General features: G+C 46.2%; 1 protein-coding gene across 1 annotated transcript in view; it reads left to right on the forward strand.

The window, feature by feature from the left end:
* The window catches only part of DPF3 (double PHD fingers 3), a 208161-nt gene extending 195626 nt beyond the window's left edge, over positions 1-12535 (forward strand). The window contains 2 exon segments of the mRNA XM_054715464.1: positions 9300-9428; positions 12303-12535. Coding sequence (XP_054571439.1) covers positions 9300-9428; positions 12303-12505 — 332 coding nt within the window. The 3' untranslated portion in view covers positions 12506-12535.
* Positions 12536-17928: the final 5393 nt, after the last annotated feature.

A 17928-nucleotide genomic window follows, 5' to 3' on the forward strand; every position in this document is an offset into this window, starting at 1 on the left:
AAGTGTGGTCAGCAGCACCAACATCACCTGGGACCCAGGTGATTGTCTTGTCCAGGTTTGCCCAGGCCATTCCCTGTTCTAGACCGACAATCCTGTGCCCTGGGAACCCCTCGGTGCCACCCAAATCCAGACAGTTGACTACCTGGCAGGGAAGCTTATAAGAAATGTGGAATCTAGGGACCTATCTCCAGCTTTTGAAGACTGGTTGTCAGTCTATTTCCTTACAATATTTTCTTTTGGATGCAGTGAGTCAGGTAACTGGCCAGGAATCAGAATTTGAATAATTCTGAATTTGAATAATTCATAATCTGAATTTTAATGAGATCCCTCACATTTAAGAAGCCCTGGCCTCCAAGGCCTGCCAGCCACTCTGATTTGACTTCCCTCAAGTGTGTGGTTGCGTGTGCCCAGAGTAGGGCAGTATCAAGTGGGCCAGCTAACAGCCATACTGCCTGGGTTGAGAGCCAACGTAGCCACTTACTGACATGTGACCACAGACAAGCTACTTAGCTTCCTTGTGCCTCAAGTGCCACCTATGTAAACAAGAACATTAATGTATCTATCTCATAGGGTTACGTGGTGATTAAAGATTCATTCAGGTAAAGTACAGCATGAACAGAAAATACGTGTGACGCAATGTGTGTGTCTCACATGTTGCGTAGAGCCATGGTTCTCGAGCTTGCACACAATGACATCCCCTGGAGGGTTCATTAAAACACAGACTGCTGGATCCCACCCCAGAGTTTTGCTACACCAGTAGGTCTGCGGTGGAGCCCTAGAATTTGCATTTTTAATAAGTTCCCAGGTGAACTGTTGCCTCAGAGAAATCCAGCTTTTGAAGACTGGTTGTCAATCTATTTCCTTATAATTATTTTCTTTTGGATGCACTGAGTCAGGTAACTGGCCAGGAATCAGGCTGCACTGTTAACTCTAACGGCTAGTCTTGGTTTCCATTCTTTCCTAACGTTCCATTCTACCTGGGCAAATGTCTCCATAGCTCCCAGCACCTGCTGCCTGGCTTGCTTTCTGAGTGTGTCCCCGTCTGGGCCCCCCTTCCTGGCTGGGCTTTCCCTCAGCTCTGGTGCCTGGATTCTGTCCTAATCTTGAGGTCTGAAACTTGAGGCTCATCCTTTTCCTTTTCCTGAATACTGTTTTTCAGTCTGAAGGACCCAGAAAATACTGGTTCACTGTGGACCGATGGGGTTGACATACCTGAGTCCTGTGGAGGTGGTGGCGAGGAAGGGTGCAGAGGGGCTGGGCTGGGCAAGGTAGGAAGGAGGCTTCCTAAAATCTAATAACACAATAATATCCCAACAACCTAAATGGATAAAGCTTAGCTGACTGTAAAGCACCAGGATCAAGATGTCCTGTAGTTCTCTAGGGGAATGACACTTCATTCAGAGCCCTGTTGTCATAGTTGCTCTCAGATGAAACCACTTCTCCCTCAACCGACTCATTTGGTGGCACTAACATTTGCTGCACCAGGGCATGGACTGACCACATGACCTTCTGCTGGAAAATTGAAACATCTCCTGTGCTTTTCCTAATCAGCACTGAGAAGAGTAATTAGTTTTGCTTGGTCTTTTTCTCCCTTTTCTGAAGCGTCACAGACCTGGTGTTGCTGGCCCAAGTTTGGAGCACAAAGGACATTACTGATGGGTCATTTCTGGCCCCAGAACTGTGATGTGGTGTCCAAACTGCTGGCCAATTGTAACTCTAACCAAATACATCTATCAAGATGGAGACCTCAGTGTGAGAATACATGTTTTCTGTTTCTATAGCACAGTGTTTAGGAGTAAATATTCTCAAGGCCCGTGTCTAACAGTATGAGTTTATATTTCATGAAGATGGAGGAAATGAAGGTAGATGCAAAGAAGGGTGGGATGGCTGACACCACATTTTAAAACACAAAAGCACACAGTAAAACATGGCCTGTTTTCTCATTGGTTGGTGCAGAGCTCCTGGCAAGAGACTGAACATGGGACTCAAGGGGCTCTGGGGCCAACTGAGTCTGGGGGTTCTTAATTCCTTTCATCTGGTTTTCTAAGAAATGCCTAAGGGAGAGGATTCCTGCAGGAGGGCAGTCCTGTTGGCTTCTTCTCCTTCTCCATCTTCTTTTTTAAAAATATATTTTTATTGATTTCAGAGAGGAAGGGAGACGGAGATATCAATGATGAGAGAGAATCATTGATCCACTGCCTCTTGTATGCCTTCCACTGGGGACCAAGCCCACAGCCTGGGCATGTGCCCTGACCGGGAATCTAACCACGACCCTAGTTCATAGGTCGACACTCAACCACTGAACCATGCCGGCCAGGCCCCATTGGCTTCACTGCAGCTTTAGTCCCCCATTGCTCCTACTCCTTACTCTTTCTGTCCCTGCCATGAATGGGACTGACACTGGCGGTGCCTTAGCTTCGTCACTCAGTACTTGGGGGATACTTTGCATCCACTCAGTTTCTGTTTTAGATTTTTCTTTGCTTGGAAGATCCTCCCCCTACTCAAAGCCTCTGCCAAGATTTGTCCATTCTTTCCTTAAGTATTTATTGTCAACTCCGAGTCAATCACTGCGCCAGGTGCTGGGGATTTAGAGATGAAAGGCACTGAGCCTGCCCTCAGGGAGCTCACAGCTAATAGGGAAGAGCCACCTACACAAGCATGAAGCAGCATGAAAGGCTAAGCTCCTCTGGGTTTGGAAAACTTTGCTTTTCTGTCTCTTCTTTCACCCTATTTAATGCTCGAACAGTGGGCCTATAAGGCATTCGAAGACGCCATCTAGCGTATTCTCTCGCCTCTGAGTAGGCGTGCACTCAAAGCACTGAGTCTGGGGAAGTCTTCCCAAGTTCAAAGGCCTCTTCGGAGACGCCCGCTCCTCTGACCACGCCTTTGTGTCACTGCCTTCATCTTGTAGCTTGTGCTCCATCCAGCTCCTTCTGTCTATGTTGTCCTTGATAATTCGGAGTGTGGCGACTTAGCTCCTTTCATAAACGTGAAAACATTAAAAGAGCCCTGGGCCTTCCCTTCTCCAGCGGCGCCTGGAATCGTTCTGCACCAGCAGCCCCTCCTAACCCTTGTCCTACGTTCTCAGTGTGGTCAGTGTCAGGCAGCAAAATGGCCGGTGAGGGCGACAGTTCTCTGTCCCGTGGTGAGTGGAGCCCAGTGTCTGTTTTCCCGCCAGGCTCCGGAGTCCCTGCCTTCCCCATTCGGGGAGGAAGGCAGCCTTTGTCTTCCGCCAGGAGCCCGGGACAGGGCCCACATTGCTACTAGGTGTCCAAGAAGAACCAGCCTGAATGGGGTCCCCCCATTTTTATTCTTTGGATCTGTGGGATTTATTTTTTCATCTCTTCTAGGGAAGCAATGAAAAAAGGTGTCAGGGCTTGGAGATAATTTATATGAGTAAACACGCAAGGCGTAGGGTGAGCAAGAGCATGAGAATTAAGGCCATTTATCCAGGCTCTGAGGCTCTGTTTGCCCTCTGGTCCAGCCTTTCTCACAGTCTTTATCTCATCACGTTAACCCTCTTCTCGCTGTTCTCCTCATGGGGCCCAGCACACATCTCTGCACAGCTGCCTTCTGGGCTCAAGCCTTCGCTGCCTCCCCCTCCCCCGCCCTCGGCCCTCATTAAAGGCTGGGTAGAAGGTAGCTGATGTGGCGGTGGCCTCCAGCTGAGGCCTGCCAGCTGATTCTGAAGGGAAGGCACGTTGGCTTACACCCCCTCTCTTCCCTCTCCCAGGCTCCAAAGCTTCCTCCTCCAGCCTGGCCTGTCTGTGTGGCCAGCCTGGGGCTGCCTTTCCCTCTTTTCCTGCCCCCTCTCTTTACTCCGTCCTGTGAAGCTGCGCTCTGCACAGCCAAGTGCACCAGGCGAGGATGCTTTACACTTGAGAGATGAAGTAATAACAGGTGGCAAGACCAGAGGCTGCTGGAGCCCAGGATTCCAGTTGCCATGGAAACATGTCAGACCTATGGAGGGATGGGAACTGTCAGCCGTGGAGGGTGGTGGGGGGACAAGAGAGAGGGTCGAGGAGAGGCACATTTCCTGGAGGGTTCGCCTCACTGCCCCCCGGTTCCCCCAGGGCTGTGCACTCCAACTAGCAGGCCCCGGGAGACGGCCGCTGGACTGGGGCCGGGGCTGGGTCAGGGCTGGGTGGCGGGCACAGAGCACGGCCACGTGTCTGTACACACCAGGCCCTGGCAGGCGGTCTGAGCGTCTGCTCAGGATGTGAAGTCACGCTGTTGTGGATGTGCCCTGGAGCAGCCTAAGCTGGCTTGCTTCCTGTTTCCCTAGGACAGTGGTCGGCAAACCGCGGCTCGCGAGCCACATGCGGCTCTTTGGCCCTTTGAGTGTGGCTCTCCCACAAAATACCACATGCGGGCATGCACGTACAGTGCGATTGAAGGAGTACCCTAATTAAGTTAATAACAATGTACCTACCTATATAGTTTAAGTTTAAAAAATTTGGCTCTCAAAAGAAATTTCAATCGTTATACTGTTGATATTTGGCTCTGTTGACTAATGAGTTTGCCGACCACTGCCCTAGGACACTTGGGACAGAGTTCAGGTCTTGGAAGAGCTGGATGAGGGGCTGTTGCTGATGGCCAGACTGTCCCTGCCACCCATTCCTTTATGCGTGGCAGGCATGTCGCAGCAGAGATCAGATGGAACCGGAGAAAGGCAGCCCTGTTTGGGTGGTAGTTCTATGGAATAGTTGGGGCCGTGATTGCCATAGACGCGGCCTGATTGAGGTAGAAAATCCCGTAGTGTGCATTTTCCAGAACGACTAGGTAACCCTTCCTGAGTGTGGTGGTGGGACAATTGGGGCTTGACTGTTCTTTCTCTTGGTTTGATTTATATGAATGCTCCCTCCACCTTCTAGTCTCCGACCCCCCCCCCCCCCCGGGAACTTTGGTTCTTGACTTTATTTTCTCAGAAGCTTCCTTGTATCTCTTATATGATCTCAGCCCATGAACATTAATCAACAGAAAACCAAGTCCATCATTGCGGGCGCTGCCATCAAGATACCACTCGGGCCTTTGCCCTCACTGTCATCTTATTCTATAAAGCGGGACTCAATTTCCCATAAGCAGGGGCAGAATCTCTATTTAAATCCCTCTTGCAAGGTCTGGGCAAGCTTCCTATTTATAGTAAAATCCTTTTTCTAATGATCTCATATACAGTACCAGGAAATTGCTCACCCTGGGTCAGGCCATAGGCCAACAAAGCCATGGTGTGAGCTTTAGTTTAAAAAATCCCTTCCCGGGCCCCTGGACTCTCTGGAGAAGTGTTTCTTCTGCAGAGCATATGACAGTCAGCAGGGTCACCAGGATGGATCCCTGTGAGAGGGACATTAAGTTTCAGTTCAAAGGGAATTTCCGCTTTTACCAGGCCAACCTCAGCTTTTATTGCTTTGGGATTCCTAAATAACGGGTTAGATGAACCAAGTTCACGCAGAGATTTCTGAAATATTTTATATGCAAACATGGGTCAGAAAGTGTTTGCGTCTGGAATTCCCAGGAGGCAGATTATAGGCCGAGAGTCTCTGGGGACACAGACAACCTGGAGGTGAACCCCGGAGCCAGCCCTTAATCTCTGGACTTCAGTTACCTCATCTGTCAAATAATCCCTACTTCACAAATTTTTGTGTGAGAATCCATGAAATACCATATGTAAAGCATCCACTGTAAGATCTATCACAGTTTTGTTGTGTAATAAATGTTTGCTGCTTTTTCTTCTCGAAAAGCACTTGAATAAGAGGGAGGCTGAGTGGGCAGATGCATCCTAGTGTCCCCTTCTCAAGAGACAATGAAATCTTACAAACTTTTCTTGGATGTTTGCATGTAAGATGGTGCTTCACCTACCCATAGTAGGGGCACGGTGTTATTCTTGCTGCAACCCAGGCCTCTCAGCTCCCCGCGCCTGTATTCTCTGGGAGTTAGAGAGGACTAACCAATCTCTCTGGACGTGGACCAGCTCTGCTCTGAGGATGAGGGAAATAAAGCAGGCAGTGAATGATATTCAGAGCAACAGATAACTCTGCCCCAGGGAAAGCAAACCCAGTGCTCTGTCCCTGCTGGGAAGTCCCGGGGGTGGTATCACTGTGCTGCCTGCTTACATCTCTGCCGTTCTTTTCTGAGCCCTTCATCCCACACGTTGTTAACCATTTCCTGTGCACGGGCCCATAGGTGTTCAAAGATGTGTTTGACATGGTCCCTGACCCGAAGGAGTCGATCATTTAATAGGGGAGACGAGGCAGGTGTACACATGCATAAGCAAGAGAAGCACCCACAGAAGTGTCAGCAGAGTGCCCGCCCCAAAGCCTGGTTGAGGAATTGGGAGAGCTCCATGGGAGAACTCTCACCCTGAAACCGATTCTAAATACCAAAAAGCGTATGAAAACCAGATGCAAAGGCTATCGATGAGTCTACTCTACGCCATTTTACCAAGATGGAAGAAAGCTTTGTGCTCATGAGAAGACAGTAGGAACTGAGGCAGATAGGATTTTGCTGGAAATGAAGTATAACCATTCAGTATCACTTCCTATCCTGGGTCATTGCTCTACTGAAATACAGTCCCTCCCTCCCCCACTTCTAGCATGTCACCGCTGCATACATCAGGGCCTACAAAGATTATAGCACCTCTTCACCTCCTGGGTCTGGCACTTTCTACGGCCAGTAACCGACACCAAAATAAGTGGGGACGCTGTTCTGATTTGGTCTCCTCAGAAATTTCTCTTCATTAGGTGAATTAAATTCTGTTCCTTTGATCTTTTTATATAGGATCAATTTCTCCATCATTGTCTTCTTTGCTCTACTAGATCATTTCTGAATTTTTTATTTCTTGCCGTATTGGAGTCCCTGATTCAATGGTCTGGGTGGTCTACCAATGGTCTGCTGGTGGTAAAAACTATACAGGATTATCTGGGAGTTCTTATACTCTGTATTTTACTTCCTCCTCCTCATAAGTCACAAGTGATACAGTGGGTTGGAGACAACCAGCTTCTTTGGTTGCTTAAAGATTGTGTGAAAAGGCAGAAAAAATCTGACATAATAAGAGGTCCCTAAGAGAACAGGAGAGAGACAAATGGTGAGTTAGGGCCTCCTGAGAGTTTTCGTGAAATGATACACGTGAGATTATTGGATTGATTTTTATGTGGGAAGCTACCTAAGTTGTAACTGGCATCTCCACATTTTATATCTAGTTCATACCAATCCTGAAATTTAACTTTTGTTTACGCTCAGCCCCTACATTTAATGCACCCCACATTTTTTTGTCCACCTTTTGACTGATTCCCATGACTGCCTCTTGGTCAGGAAACCCTGAGTTTACCTGCTTCATAGAGTGCCTGGCTTTCTTAAGAGAGTTCCAGAAATGGTTAAGATGGCAATTGAGAGAGAAGGAAGCAAGGGACTTCCTTCTGGATTTGGGCAACGAAAATTTTATAGGCAGACGTACTGGTTTTTGGCGATTTGCAAAACCAGTCTGTATGACACGCAGATGCCTTTGAGATACAGAGACTGATGAAGGAAAAGCGACACGCAGCAGGTCACAGGGTGTGGCGGGCTCCTCTGTGTGCCCCAAACAGCCAACACTTTCCTTGCAGAGATTTGTCTGCCTCCCTGAAGATGAAAATCAATGACTTAGAAACTGATTAAACAATCCAAATAGCAACTGATAAATGGATTAACCCTCTCTAATGCAATTCTGCAAGCTTTTGTCTTCTGCCTTTGCCAGGTAAGTTTTTCTATTCCTGGAGGCAAAGCAGAGGCATGGAGGAAGCAAAGGCCAGAGGGAATCACATTAAAGTGGGTGAATCTGTTTATCACTTACTGTCTGGATGGTATTTCTGCTCACATATCTGCTTCCTTTTACAGCTTCGTACCCTACGGGACCCTGATTAATGTTAGCCAGTGAATAATGAAAGATAGCAGACATTGGGTTTAGCGAGGAGGAAGATGCCCCCGTGGTTTAGGCTGATCCCATAAATGGAGAGACGTTTCTTTCTACTCACAGACAGGGAGTGTTAATGTGACAAAGACATGTCCACAATAGGGCCAGAAAAACAGAGGAAAATGGGGGAGTTTCTCCCGAGGCAAAGAACCTGTGCAAGGCTTGACACCAGGCAGTAGAAACTGAGAATGCTCTCAGTGCTCCAGGACAGGTGCTGTTCTCATAAGGGCGTAAGACCGGGTCCCAAGATTTCTCTTTGTGTTTGTATAGGACTTTCATCATGGGCGGCTTATGAGGATCTTAAGCCTCCAGGCACACTCACTAACTCGCTTTTCAATCCATCTCTGGCCTGAGGCTCAGCTAAGTGTCCAGTCTGATTCTAGGCACTTGGGGCCTGCTGATTATCTAGTCCTGGGTGCTTTCCAGGACCAGCGAGTCTGGACTTTAGGGAGATACAGCTGAGCAAGAGTGAACACCTGTGTACCTGCCAAGATGTTCATCAAAGTCCCCAAGAGCATCTTCAGTGTCCTTTCTGGAAATGAATGCTGCTTTGTTTTCCTTTTCAGGGATGGTAGGACTGTCTCCTAAACAAAAGCATCTTTCCGAAGGGCAAGGCCTAAGCATTGGCTTCTTTCTCTCTCTCTCTCTCTCTCTCTCTCTCTCTCTCTCTCTCTCTCTCTCTCTCTCTCGTCACACCACTGTTTATGACTGCCATCTGCTATCTGGGGCCTTGGCCCTGAGAGCTGCTTGTTCAGGGATGAGAGCAGTTCACTTGACTAGCAGGCCTTCTGGATGCTGTGCTCATCCGGGGATGCAATCAGAGGGGCAGGCTTGTTTCTTCTAAAACGCAGAGCTGGGAAATGTTGCAACAATCAAAGTAAACTGGGTGGCTTGCAAAACATTGATACTATTTTTTAAAAACATATTTTTGTTGATTTTAGAGAGAGAGGAAGGGAGAGAGAGAAACATTGATGAGAGAGAGAGAGAGAGAGAGAGAGAGAGAGAGAGAGCGCGCGCAATCGGTTGCCTCCTGTATGCACCCCCTGACCGGGGAGCAAACCCGAAACTTAGGCATGTGCCCTGACCAGGAATCGAACTGGGGATCTTTCCGTGCATGGGATGACATTCAACCAACTGAGCCACACCGGCCAAGGCAACACGGGTACTATTAAACCGAGGAGGGTCAAAAAGAAGGCAGCCCAAGTTAACAACGTGGTCATAACAAAACCTCAGATTCTCAACTTCATCTTTTTTTTTTTTTTTGGGAGCAGATTTTGCCAGACTGTGGGAGAAGAGGGGGCAGTAGAAATTCATCTCAGTCTAAAATTCAATTAAAAAAAAAATGTTTCTACAGCCCAGAAAGGACCGGATGGGACAGTCATTCCTAATAACTACTGTGACTTCTGCTTGGGAGGCTCCAACATGAACAAGAAGAGTGGGCGGCCTGAAGAGCTGGTGTCCTGTGCAGACTGTGGACGCTCTGGTGAGTGTGGCCCTTCCTGCACCTGTGCCCATAGACCAGCCGCTGTCCCACCTGCACCCCCTGCCGTCTTCCATGGGGTGGAGGGTGGAGTGGGGAAGTTGGTGGTGGTGGTGATGATTTCAAGTACAGAGGCGTTTTCAGGTCATGGGATATTTTTCTACTTTGGATCTCAAGAAATCATGCCTGGGGAGCCAGGGAAAAGGGAAGGGAGAAATTTTGGTCCTGTGTTTGGCCTTTTCATGAAGTGGGTATTTCTTTGTGTGTGTTGTTGTGAGATAGTGTGGAAACACCTGGAGACACAGGCAGCACTTTCTTGTAGCGGGTGCTGTACACGTAACACACACAAAGCTGCGTTTGTTCTGCGGAAGTGCCTGGGCGCACTGGAGGATACGGAAACATGAATAGGGGGGCAGCAGCCACATTTTGAGTTGTGGGAGTCAGAGACCCCTGCGCTCCTCGGTAGTGGCACAAATATCGCATCCATTGGCCGCTCATCCCATTTTCTCATATGGAACCAGAAAAGAGACCCTGATAGGTGAAGGAGACAAAAGGGCAGTGTTCTTAGGGCTAATCTGAAGTTGGCTTGGCCTGTTTTGAAGTTTTCATTTTTAACCTCTCCAAAGACTAAAATAAAGAAAGACTTTGGTGCTGTTCTTTCATTCCTAAAATGAATTCAGGTTTTCAAGTTTTGCTCAAGCTTTTGATTATTTTTTAATTCTAACCAAACCGTTACCTTTGGCTGGTTGTGGTTGGTTGTACTACCAATTTTTCATAGGTTTTTATGTCATAACTAGGCCAAAGAGAGATTTCAGACTTGTGTTTAATCTCCTCAGCTACAGGCTCTTGTAGGTGAGATGCAGTTCAGTTGGACACTGGATCCAGCAGCGAGGAGGCACTACTCCTTCCACACGCTTCCCCGTGTCCTTTCTACTCCTACTTCCAAGAATAGGGCCGAGGTGACCACACCTGGGTGTACCGGAGCAACTCCGTGCTTCCTTTGCTTGGTCCACAAGCCTTAGCTTTAGTCTTTTTCTTCATTTGGCTTTTGGGTTGTTTAGATTCAAGACTGACTTGAGAAGCAAATCAGTACTTTAAAAAGGAGTGGTTTCCATTGCGTGCGACTCTCAACATTTAACACTTAAGGACCCTGACAGGGTGGCCCATCTGCAATTCTGTCAGTTCATTTACTTTGCAAACATGATGCCTCAAGTTGAACTTTTTACTCTCCTGGTGCCAGTTTAGAAAAGGGCGTGTGTGATAGCGGACGCTGGGTTTTAGATACTTATAAAGAAATGGAACAAATGAAATTCAATTCAGTGTTTTTAAAATGGACGACCGTCAGAAGCCAAGTCACTTGGTGTGATGCTGTAGGCAGAAGGATATGGACCGCGGGGGACGCGTTAGAGAGGGCAGCTTCAGGATCCTCATCACAAACTACTTCCTTCCCTTCCTTCCCTACAGAAGATGAGGTACTTGAATCTGATTCATGGGGGACCAGATGTGGGCAGTTGTTTTTTTTTCTATCCAAACCCTTTTTCTTCACAGCCTTTTACTCAGCTTTTTCTTCCCAGGATCTGTCTGCTGTGTGACTCAGGGGACCATTTTATACCAGCCTAGGTGTTCTCATTGCATTTGCCAAGGATTAACTTTGGTGACTAATTTGGTCCAGGTCTGCCTCTGATTTTCCTGAAATAGTTGATACCTTGGGAATAAACAGGTGCATTAACCCATGGGATGTGCTTGCTAAGACAGGGGGGCAAATACTTCTCCAGGGCCTCCTGGAGTTTTTCCAAGGAAGAATGTGGAGCTTGGAAGAGCTCTGTTTCCCTCCCAGTCTATCCCACTTCCTGTTTCCTGGGGAGAAAATGCGATTCCTGATCCTGGCACCATAACTGGCATATCATGACCTTATTTGGGGGTAATCCTGGGGCCCAATTAGAATGTAAACAGTTTAAACCTGAGTTGTACAAATTTCAGGATGTAACCCCTATTTTTTCACTCTCTTAGTGCTCTGAGTTAGATTTGACAACTCTGGACTTTCTGGGGTAACGAAGACCTGGGCGTGTGTCGTGGCTGGAGTGTGTGTGCGTGTGCACGTGCATGTGCATGGGTGCACATATATATATATCTGTGGGCACATGTATGTGGGTACAGATCACAGATATGTCCTCCAGTGGTTAAAGAAAACGAGAGACTCTTATTACCTACCACATGTTGGACTTTTCAGCTTCTTTTTGCTTTCAGTGCAAATGAGCCACATGGTGTAAGGGCAGAATTGAAAGGGTACTGAAAGAGTGGGATTAGACACAGGTAAAAATAAAAATAAAGCAGATGGAGGCTTAACCTCCTGGAACGGGTTATCTGACAGTAATACCTTTGCAGAGCTGCCTGTCAAAGTGAAGGACACACATTGTGCATGAAACACCCATGGAAAACACCAAAGAAACACCAGCCGGGCTTAACACCCACCAAGTCAACTCATTGTCTGGGGTGGGGCTGAGTGAGTGTGTGTGTGTGTGTGTGTATGTATGCATGTGTGTGTGCACATGTGTGTGCACGTGTGTCTGTGCGCATACAGAAGAGAAGAAAGAAATCTCGTGGGGAATCTTTCACTCACGTTCAGAGCTGTGGACATACATGTTATGGTAGCGATGATGCCTTTTCAGGGAGGGAGGAATCCTTTCCCCTGGAAATGTTGGCTTTGTCCTTTTACCCCAAATCCCTGTCACCAGGTGGTGCACCCAGTTAATCTCTTTTGGTGCAAATGGTTTATGATCTTGCTATGAGGCATAACGTTGTAATAATATAATAAGAATATTAATAATGCTGTCTGTTGCTTAACCCATGTGCTGATATATTCATCATACATGTCAGCTCATTTGGGAAGAGAAGGCAGGAAGGAGAAGGAGGCAGCGGCCGCAGCACGCACCACGGAGGACTTATTCGGTTCCACGTCAGAAAGTGACACCTCAACTTTCCACGGCTTTGATGAGGACGATTTGGAAGAGCCTCACTCCTGCCGAGGACGCCGCAGTGGCCGGGGCTCGCCCACAGCAGACAAAAAGGGCAGTTGCTAAACCCATGAATGGACTCTCTGGGCAATTAGCCATCACCCTCTGACTTGGTCATTGTTCTGGTTCTGATACATTTTTTTTAAAAATGAAAGACAACCTTAGATTTTCCCTTCATCCTTGCTTTTTCCTCTTGCCTTCCACTCATCCCTTCCCCCTGACCCTCGATTTTGAGTATGTACAGCAGAAGCACAAACTACTGAAACAAAACAGAACAAAAGAGCAAACTAGTCCTTCAGAGAGATGGCCTCGTGATGTACTATTTATTTTCCAGAGCAATGAGAAGTTAGGCGAATTGTCTCTTGGGGGTGGGCATCTTTTTGACATGAGCAGAGTTGATTTCCTCAGTGTTCATATTTATTGGCAAAATGAGGAGAGGAGGAATATTGGGTTTGGAAACAAAGAACCAATTACATTAAATAAATTATTATTTATATATTCTAACTATTATTAGAAACTGACTTTTTTTTTTGAGAGAGAGAATGAAGGGAAATCAAAGACATTGAAGTAATACTCTGTTTAGAAGGAAGCCACTGGGGGAGGATTGATTCAAGGAGACCCGGGCAGGAGGAGTTCCTCGGTGGGAGATGATTGCACTTTGTACCCCACGGAGTGTCTGGCTCCCCACGGCAGACCCCCTCCCCATTTCTCATCCCTGACCTTTCCGGCTTCCTCCCTCCCTGCTTGCGAGAAAATGTCAGCAGTTGCTGAGAAGTGCGGGCTGCTGTGTGGCCTCCCTCCAGCACCTGGGCCCCCCCAGCAGCGTCTGCTGGGCTCCTCTTCTCCATCAGCGGAGCCACTGTTCGGTGGTTGCTGGTTTTTTCCTCACTTTCCTCCTGGTGAAGAGCGATTTCCAAATGCAGGAATGGAACGTAAGCAGAAAGCCATGGACTCAGCAACCCGAGCTGCGCTCGTGGAAGAAAGAACGATACCTGAAGTACATTTCCCTGCCCCGCACCCCTCTTTACAAACATATAAATTCCCATTGGATGATCAAGTCCTTCCGTACCCTATTTTTTTATAGTGCCCCCCAGGCACTTTGTTTTATGTTTCCAATAGCATCTCCTGAAATAAACCAAAGCCACACTTGCTCAAGGCCCCTGGGGGACAGAGAAGACCACCCACCTTGTTGGCAGTCCCAAGAGTGAACAGCTGTGCGGGCCTAGTCAAAAGGTATGTCTTGGCTGACCTGTCTTACCATGAGGGCAAAACCATCATAGTTGTTTTTTCCCCTTACTTTCTTTTCTTCCCTCCCCACCCCCACCTACCTTGTCTTTTGCTTTTTTTTTTGGCTTGGACCCCCTTCTTAGTGTGAGAGTGACTCCCAGATAGCCTTCCCCTCTGCCATGTCTGTGCATGTACCCCCACAGGGGTCTGGCCCTGGTGTGAGGACTGAGCTTGCTTTGGGCTCTGTGTGGAGAATGGGGGGGGCGGGCTTCTGGCTTCTGGCTCAACTCTAAGAGAAAATGCCTGGGGAAGTGCCTAGCTAATTGCCTCCCTTGGCTACACCTGGAGGGGGGTGTCCAGGGAACTGACTTGGGAGTGGGCTGCTGTACTTGGCAGGAACGAGGGGGCCTGGCCATAGGGGGACTGCATGTTGAGGTTGGTATTTCTTGCTCCAGGTACCAATTTAACAGCCAAGGGGATGCATCCAAATGAAAGCAGGTCTATGATTAGGCACAACACTCAACTGAGCTGACCTGGAGATTCTGAACTCCCACTAAGTGTGGTCAGCTTCTTCGGCCTCCATGAGAGCACAGGTCCAGAGACATGGGTTCTGCCATTTGACTTGGGTTGGGAGATGAGAGAGGCCACCCAGGCTCTTAAGTGTCTGGGAAGATCTGCTTTGACAGTCCATCCTTTGCAGACCCTCAGTGACTTAGACCTCTCATTAAAATAACAAACCAACCAAACGAAAGCAAGGACCAAGCAAAGAAACCCACAAATGGGCCCTTTGTGCTTCTCTGGTACCTGAAACAGGCAGGGCGTCTGCTCCTCTCCTGCTTCAGATATGTACATGCTCGCCTGGGCATTTGTTCTCATTGTGAGAGAACGAAGGTAACAGCCTCATCCAGTTTTGAGATGTCCTGCCTAATCTGTATGTGATCCCGTTCCTCGGAAATATGGCACAAACCTCCAGCAGTTAATATTCCTGCATGTGCATGTGTGAAAAACCAATATAGTTGGTTCCAGTTGGTTTCTGCTAAGGGGATACAACCTGCTCTTGCTGTCACTCTCCACCTCTTCATCTGTTCTATTACTTTGAGTCAGATATTGGATTCATGGCGTTATGACTTCCTCTCACTGATGAACTGTGAGCTCCCATGTTAATAAAAGCATCTCTGACCAATGGATACTATCATTTGAAATCTGTCTAGTTGTGTGTAGTTCTGAAATTCTTAATGACAACCTACCTTTGAACTTGAAAAAAGAATTCAATCCACATAATTAAAACAGTTTATGAAAACCCACCTAATTTCAGAGTCTAGCTTGGAGTTCTGAAGGGAACGAAGAATGAAGAATTGTTTAAACAAGGCAAACTCCCATGGGAAGATTTATCTGAGGATGGCTAGTGCTTATCTGTTTTATGTTTGCTACTATAACTTGATTTTCCTTTTGTTCTGTTGGGGATAGTAGATATCCTCATCTTTCTCAGTTGGTTAGCCAGTGTGAGCATAGAACTATATCTTAGCACTGCCTGAACTCCTTGTCTCACTTTACTCATAGTATACAGCAGGGGTCCTCAAACTTTTTAAACAGGGGGCCAGTTCACTGTCCCTCAGACCGTTGGAGGGCCGGACTATAGTTTAAAAAAAAAACTATGAACAAATTCCTATGCACACTGCACATATCTTATTTTGAAGTAAAAAAACAAAACGGCAAAATCACCCGCATGTGGCCCTCGGGCCGTAGCTTGAGGACGCCTGGTATACAGACTCAGAATTAACATTCTTTAAAAAAAAAGAACAACAACAACAAAAGAACTGGGAGGTACTTTAAAGATGATCAAGTTCAAATCTTTCATTTTTTAGTCGAGAAAGATCAACTCAGAGAGGTTAAGTGAGTGAAGCGAGAGAGCAGGATGGACACTGCTTTGGAGGCAGATGTGTTAAGGTGAAAGAAGGAAACTCATGGGGGTTATAGGAGGAGGAAGCTGGAGGTCCTGAGTTTCCAACCACCTTGATGGTTGATGTGGTATCTCTCCCACCCTTTCTCTATGTAACAATGGCCAGCATTGTTCTGAGTCCATTCCCTGGAGTAGTTTATTTACTCCTCATGACTGCCCTATGAGGTAGGTGTTTACGTTATTCCCAGTTTACAAATAGGAAACTGAGGCTCAGTAATAAGGTTAAGAAATGTACCTAAGGCCTCACAGCTAAAGCGGAGCCAGGTTTGATTCCTGGCCACCAGGCTCCAGGACCTCCTATACTCCTATACCATGGTTCCGTGCTGCCCTTGCAGGTTTCTACATATGGAATATAGGAATATAATACAGTATTCCTATGTGTAACCTAATAATACAAGTATTATTAGAGAGACACATGGGAATTATTTAATTGAAGATTTCAGAAGTTCAGTGGATGCATAGTGACTTGTTCCAGTTTATATACTTGGCAAGGATGTTACCATCTCTAAATAAGTAATAATCCTTGTCATTGAGAGCTACTTTGGTGCCTCCATATTCTGGGAGAACTTTACTCCCACTTTCACAGTAACTGGTTGAACCTCTTCACACTTTCCTTCAGAGCCCTGTCCAACAGCTACTGCTGCTGTTTGCAATACGTTTCCTTGAGTTTTTTTCTGGAAGCGTAATGCCTCCTTTGGCTACAGTTATGGCTGCACTTTAGTTCATACTTTGTCAAAGGGGGAAGAGATATGTGTATGTACCTCCCTTGATTTTTCGCAGGTCCAGTTGAAAGAAGGGATATTTGTAATGAATATAGCTTTAAGTGGTAACCTTATTAAAGGATTAGAAGAGTGAGCAATTAGGTCCCCAAAAAGAAAATTCCAATTAAAATTCTGTACAGAAAGTTATAGAAAGCTCGACGTTTAAACCCTCATTTCTAGACATTCCCTCCTGATGCCTACTAGGAACAAAGGTCTCCTTTTTCTGTGACCTCAGGAATTGCAGCAGTTGTATGAGCAGTCAACACATCTATTGTTTTGTTGTTGCTTTTGTTAAATAAGCATCACTTACTCCAAATTTAACATAAATTAGAGTTATCGGCATGAAAGTGATTTAACTAGTTTCCTTTGTCCTCAGCTCAATAAAGTGTCCACCCAAAATGTTTTAGAAACATCATCTAATTTTCTGAGTCCTAGCCCAAAGATAGGAGAATCAGATATATAGAACTTTCTAAATTTGTTACAACAGTCACATCCCCTGGGGGAACTGTTGATGAAAAAGGTGATTATTGTTTTGTCTATCTGATGTTTTTCCTTACTTAGAGCAATCTAATCCTTTATTTCTGTTATTGAGACCATGTGGAGATCAGACCCTCTAATCACAATAACACTGGGAGTGAGAAATATGCATTTCATTTTTTAAATATACTTTAAAGTCAGTAATGCAATTTGCTACTGGTCTTTTAGAGAGAAGGATTTAATAAAAATATGATGTGCACATCAATAGTATCCCTTTAAGTCTTCCTGCTTACTTTGCATCTCTCTATGCTCCTAATGGGCTGCAGCCGACATTGCCTTTATATAGCACTTGAGGGAACACAACATCATTACTCGAGGAGAGAACTAAAGGCTGCTTGGAGGGTCTCACTTCATGGTGGAGTAAAATTAATTAATATTATCCCAATATGCCTCCTGTTACATCTGATGAATATGATCTTGAACTTCTTAAAGTTTGAGCAGGTTCATGTATTAGGCACTTTTCCATAGGGGATTTTCTTTACCTTTGGAAGTGATGTTTCTTATGTATTACCTGAGTCAGGCATTTTTGATCTTGTTAGTAGAAACCTACAGGAGAAATGAAAAGTTCTGGGTTTGGTCTCAATCCTGTGTGAGTTTGTTGCCATGCATTTTTGCCTCAGTTTCTCAATTTCTAGGATATGGACATTTCTTACCCTTTCATAATACATAACCACATTCTTTGATGGTGATTCTTCAAACAGCCCTGAGAGATGTTATTTGTTCTCATTTTACTGATGAGGAAACTGAGGTTTCATCAGGTTAGATGATGTGTATGAAGTTGCAGGGTAAATGGTGTCTGGATCTTCTAATACTCTTTCCTCAATCTAGATTGACTTCTCCATCTATCACATTTTGAAAATTTCTTGAGTAAAATCAGTAGAGGGCTTTGAGATCTTGCATTCAAGACATATTTGGATTGAAAGGAGGCATTTGATGCTGTCTAAACAAATCAAATTATTTCCCAACCTCTAGTCATAATAGAATCCCACCAAGGAATAGCAGTG

The sequence above is a fragment of the Eptesicus fuscus genome, chromosome 5 (assembly GCF_027574615.1).
Source record: "Eptesicus fuscus isolate TK198812 chromosome 5, DD_ASM_mEF_20220401, whole genome shotgun sequence".
Lineage (NCBI taxonomy): Eukaryota > Metazoa > Chordata > Mammalia > Chiroptera > Vespertilionidae > Eptesicus > Eptesicus fuscus.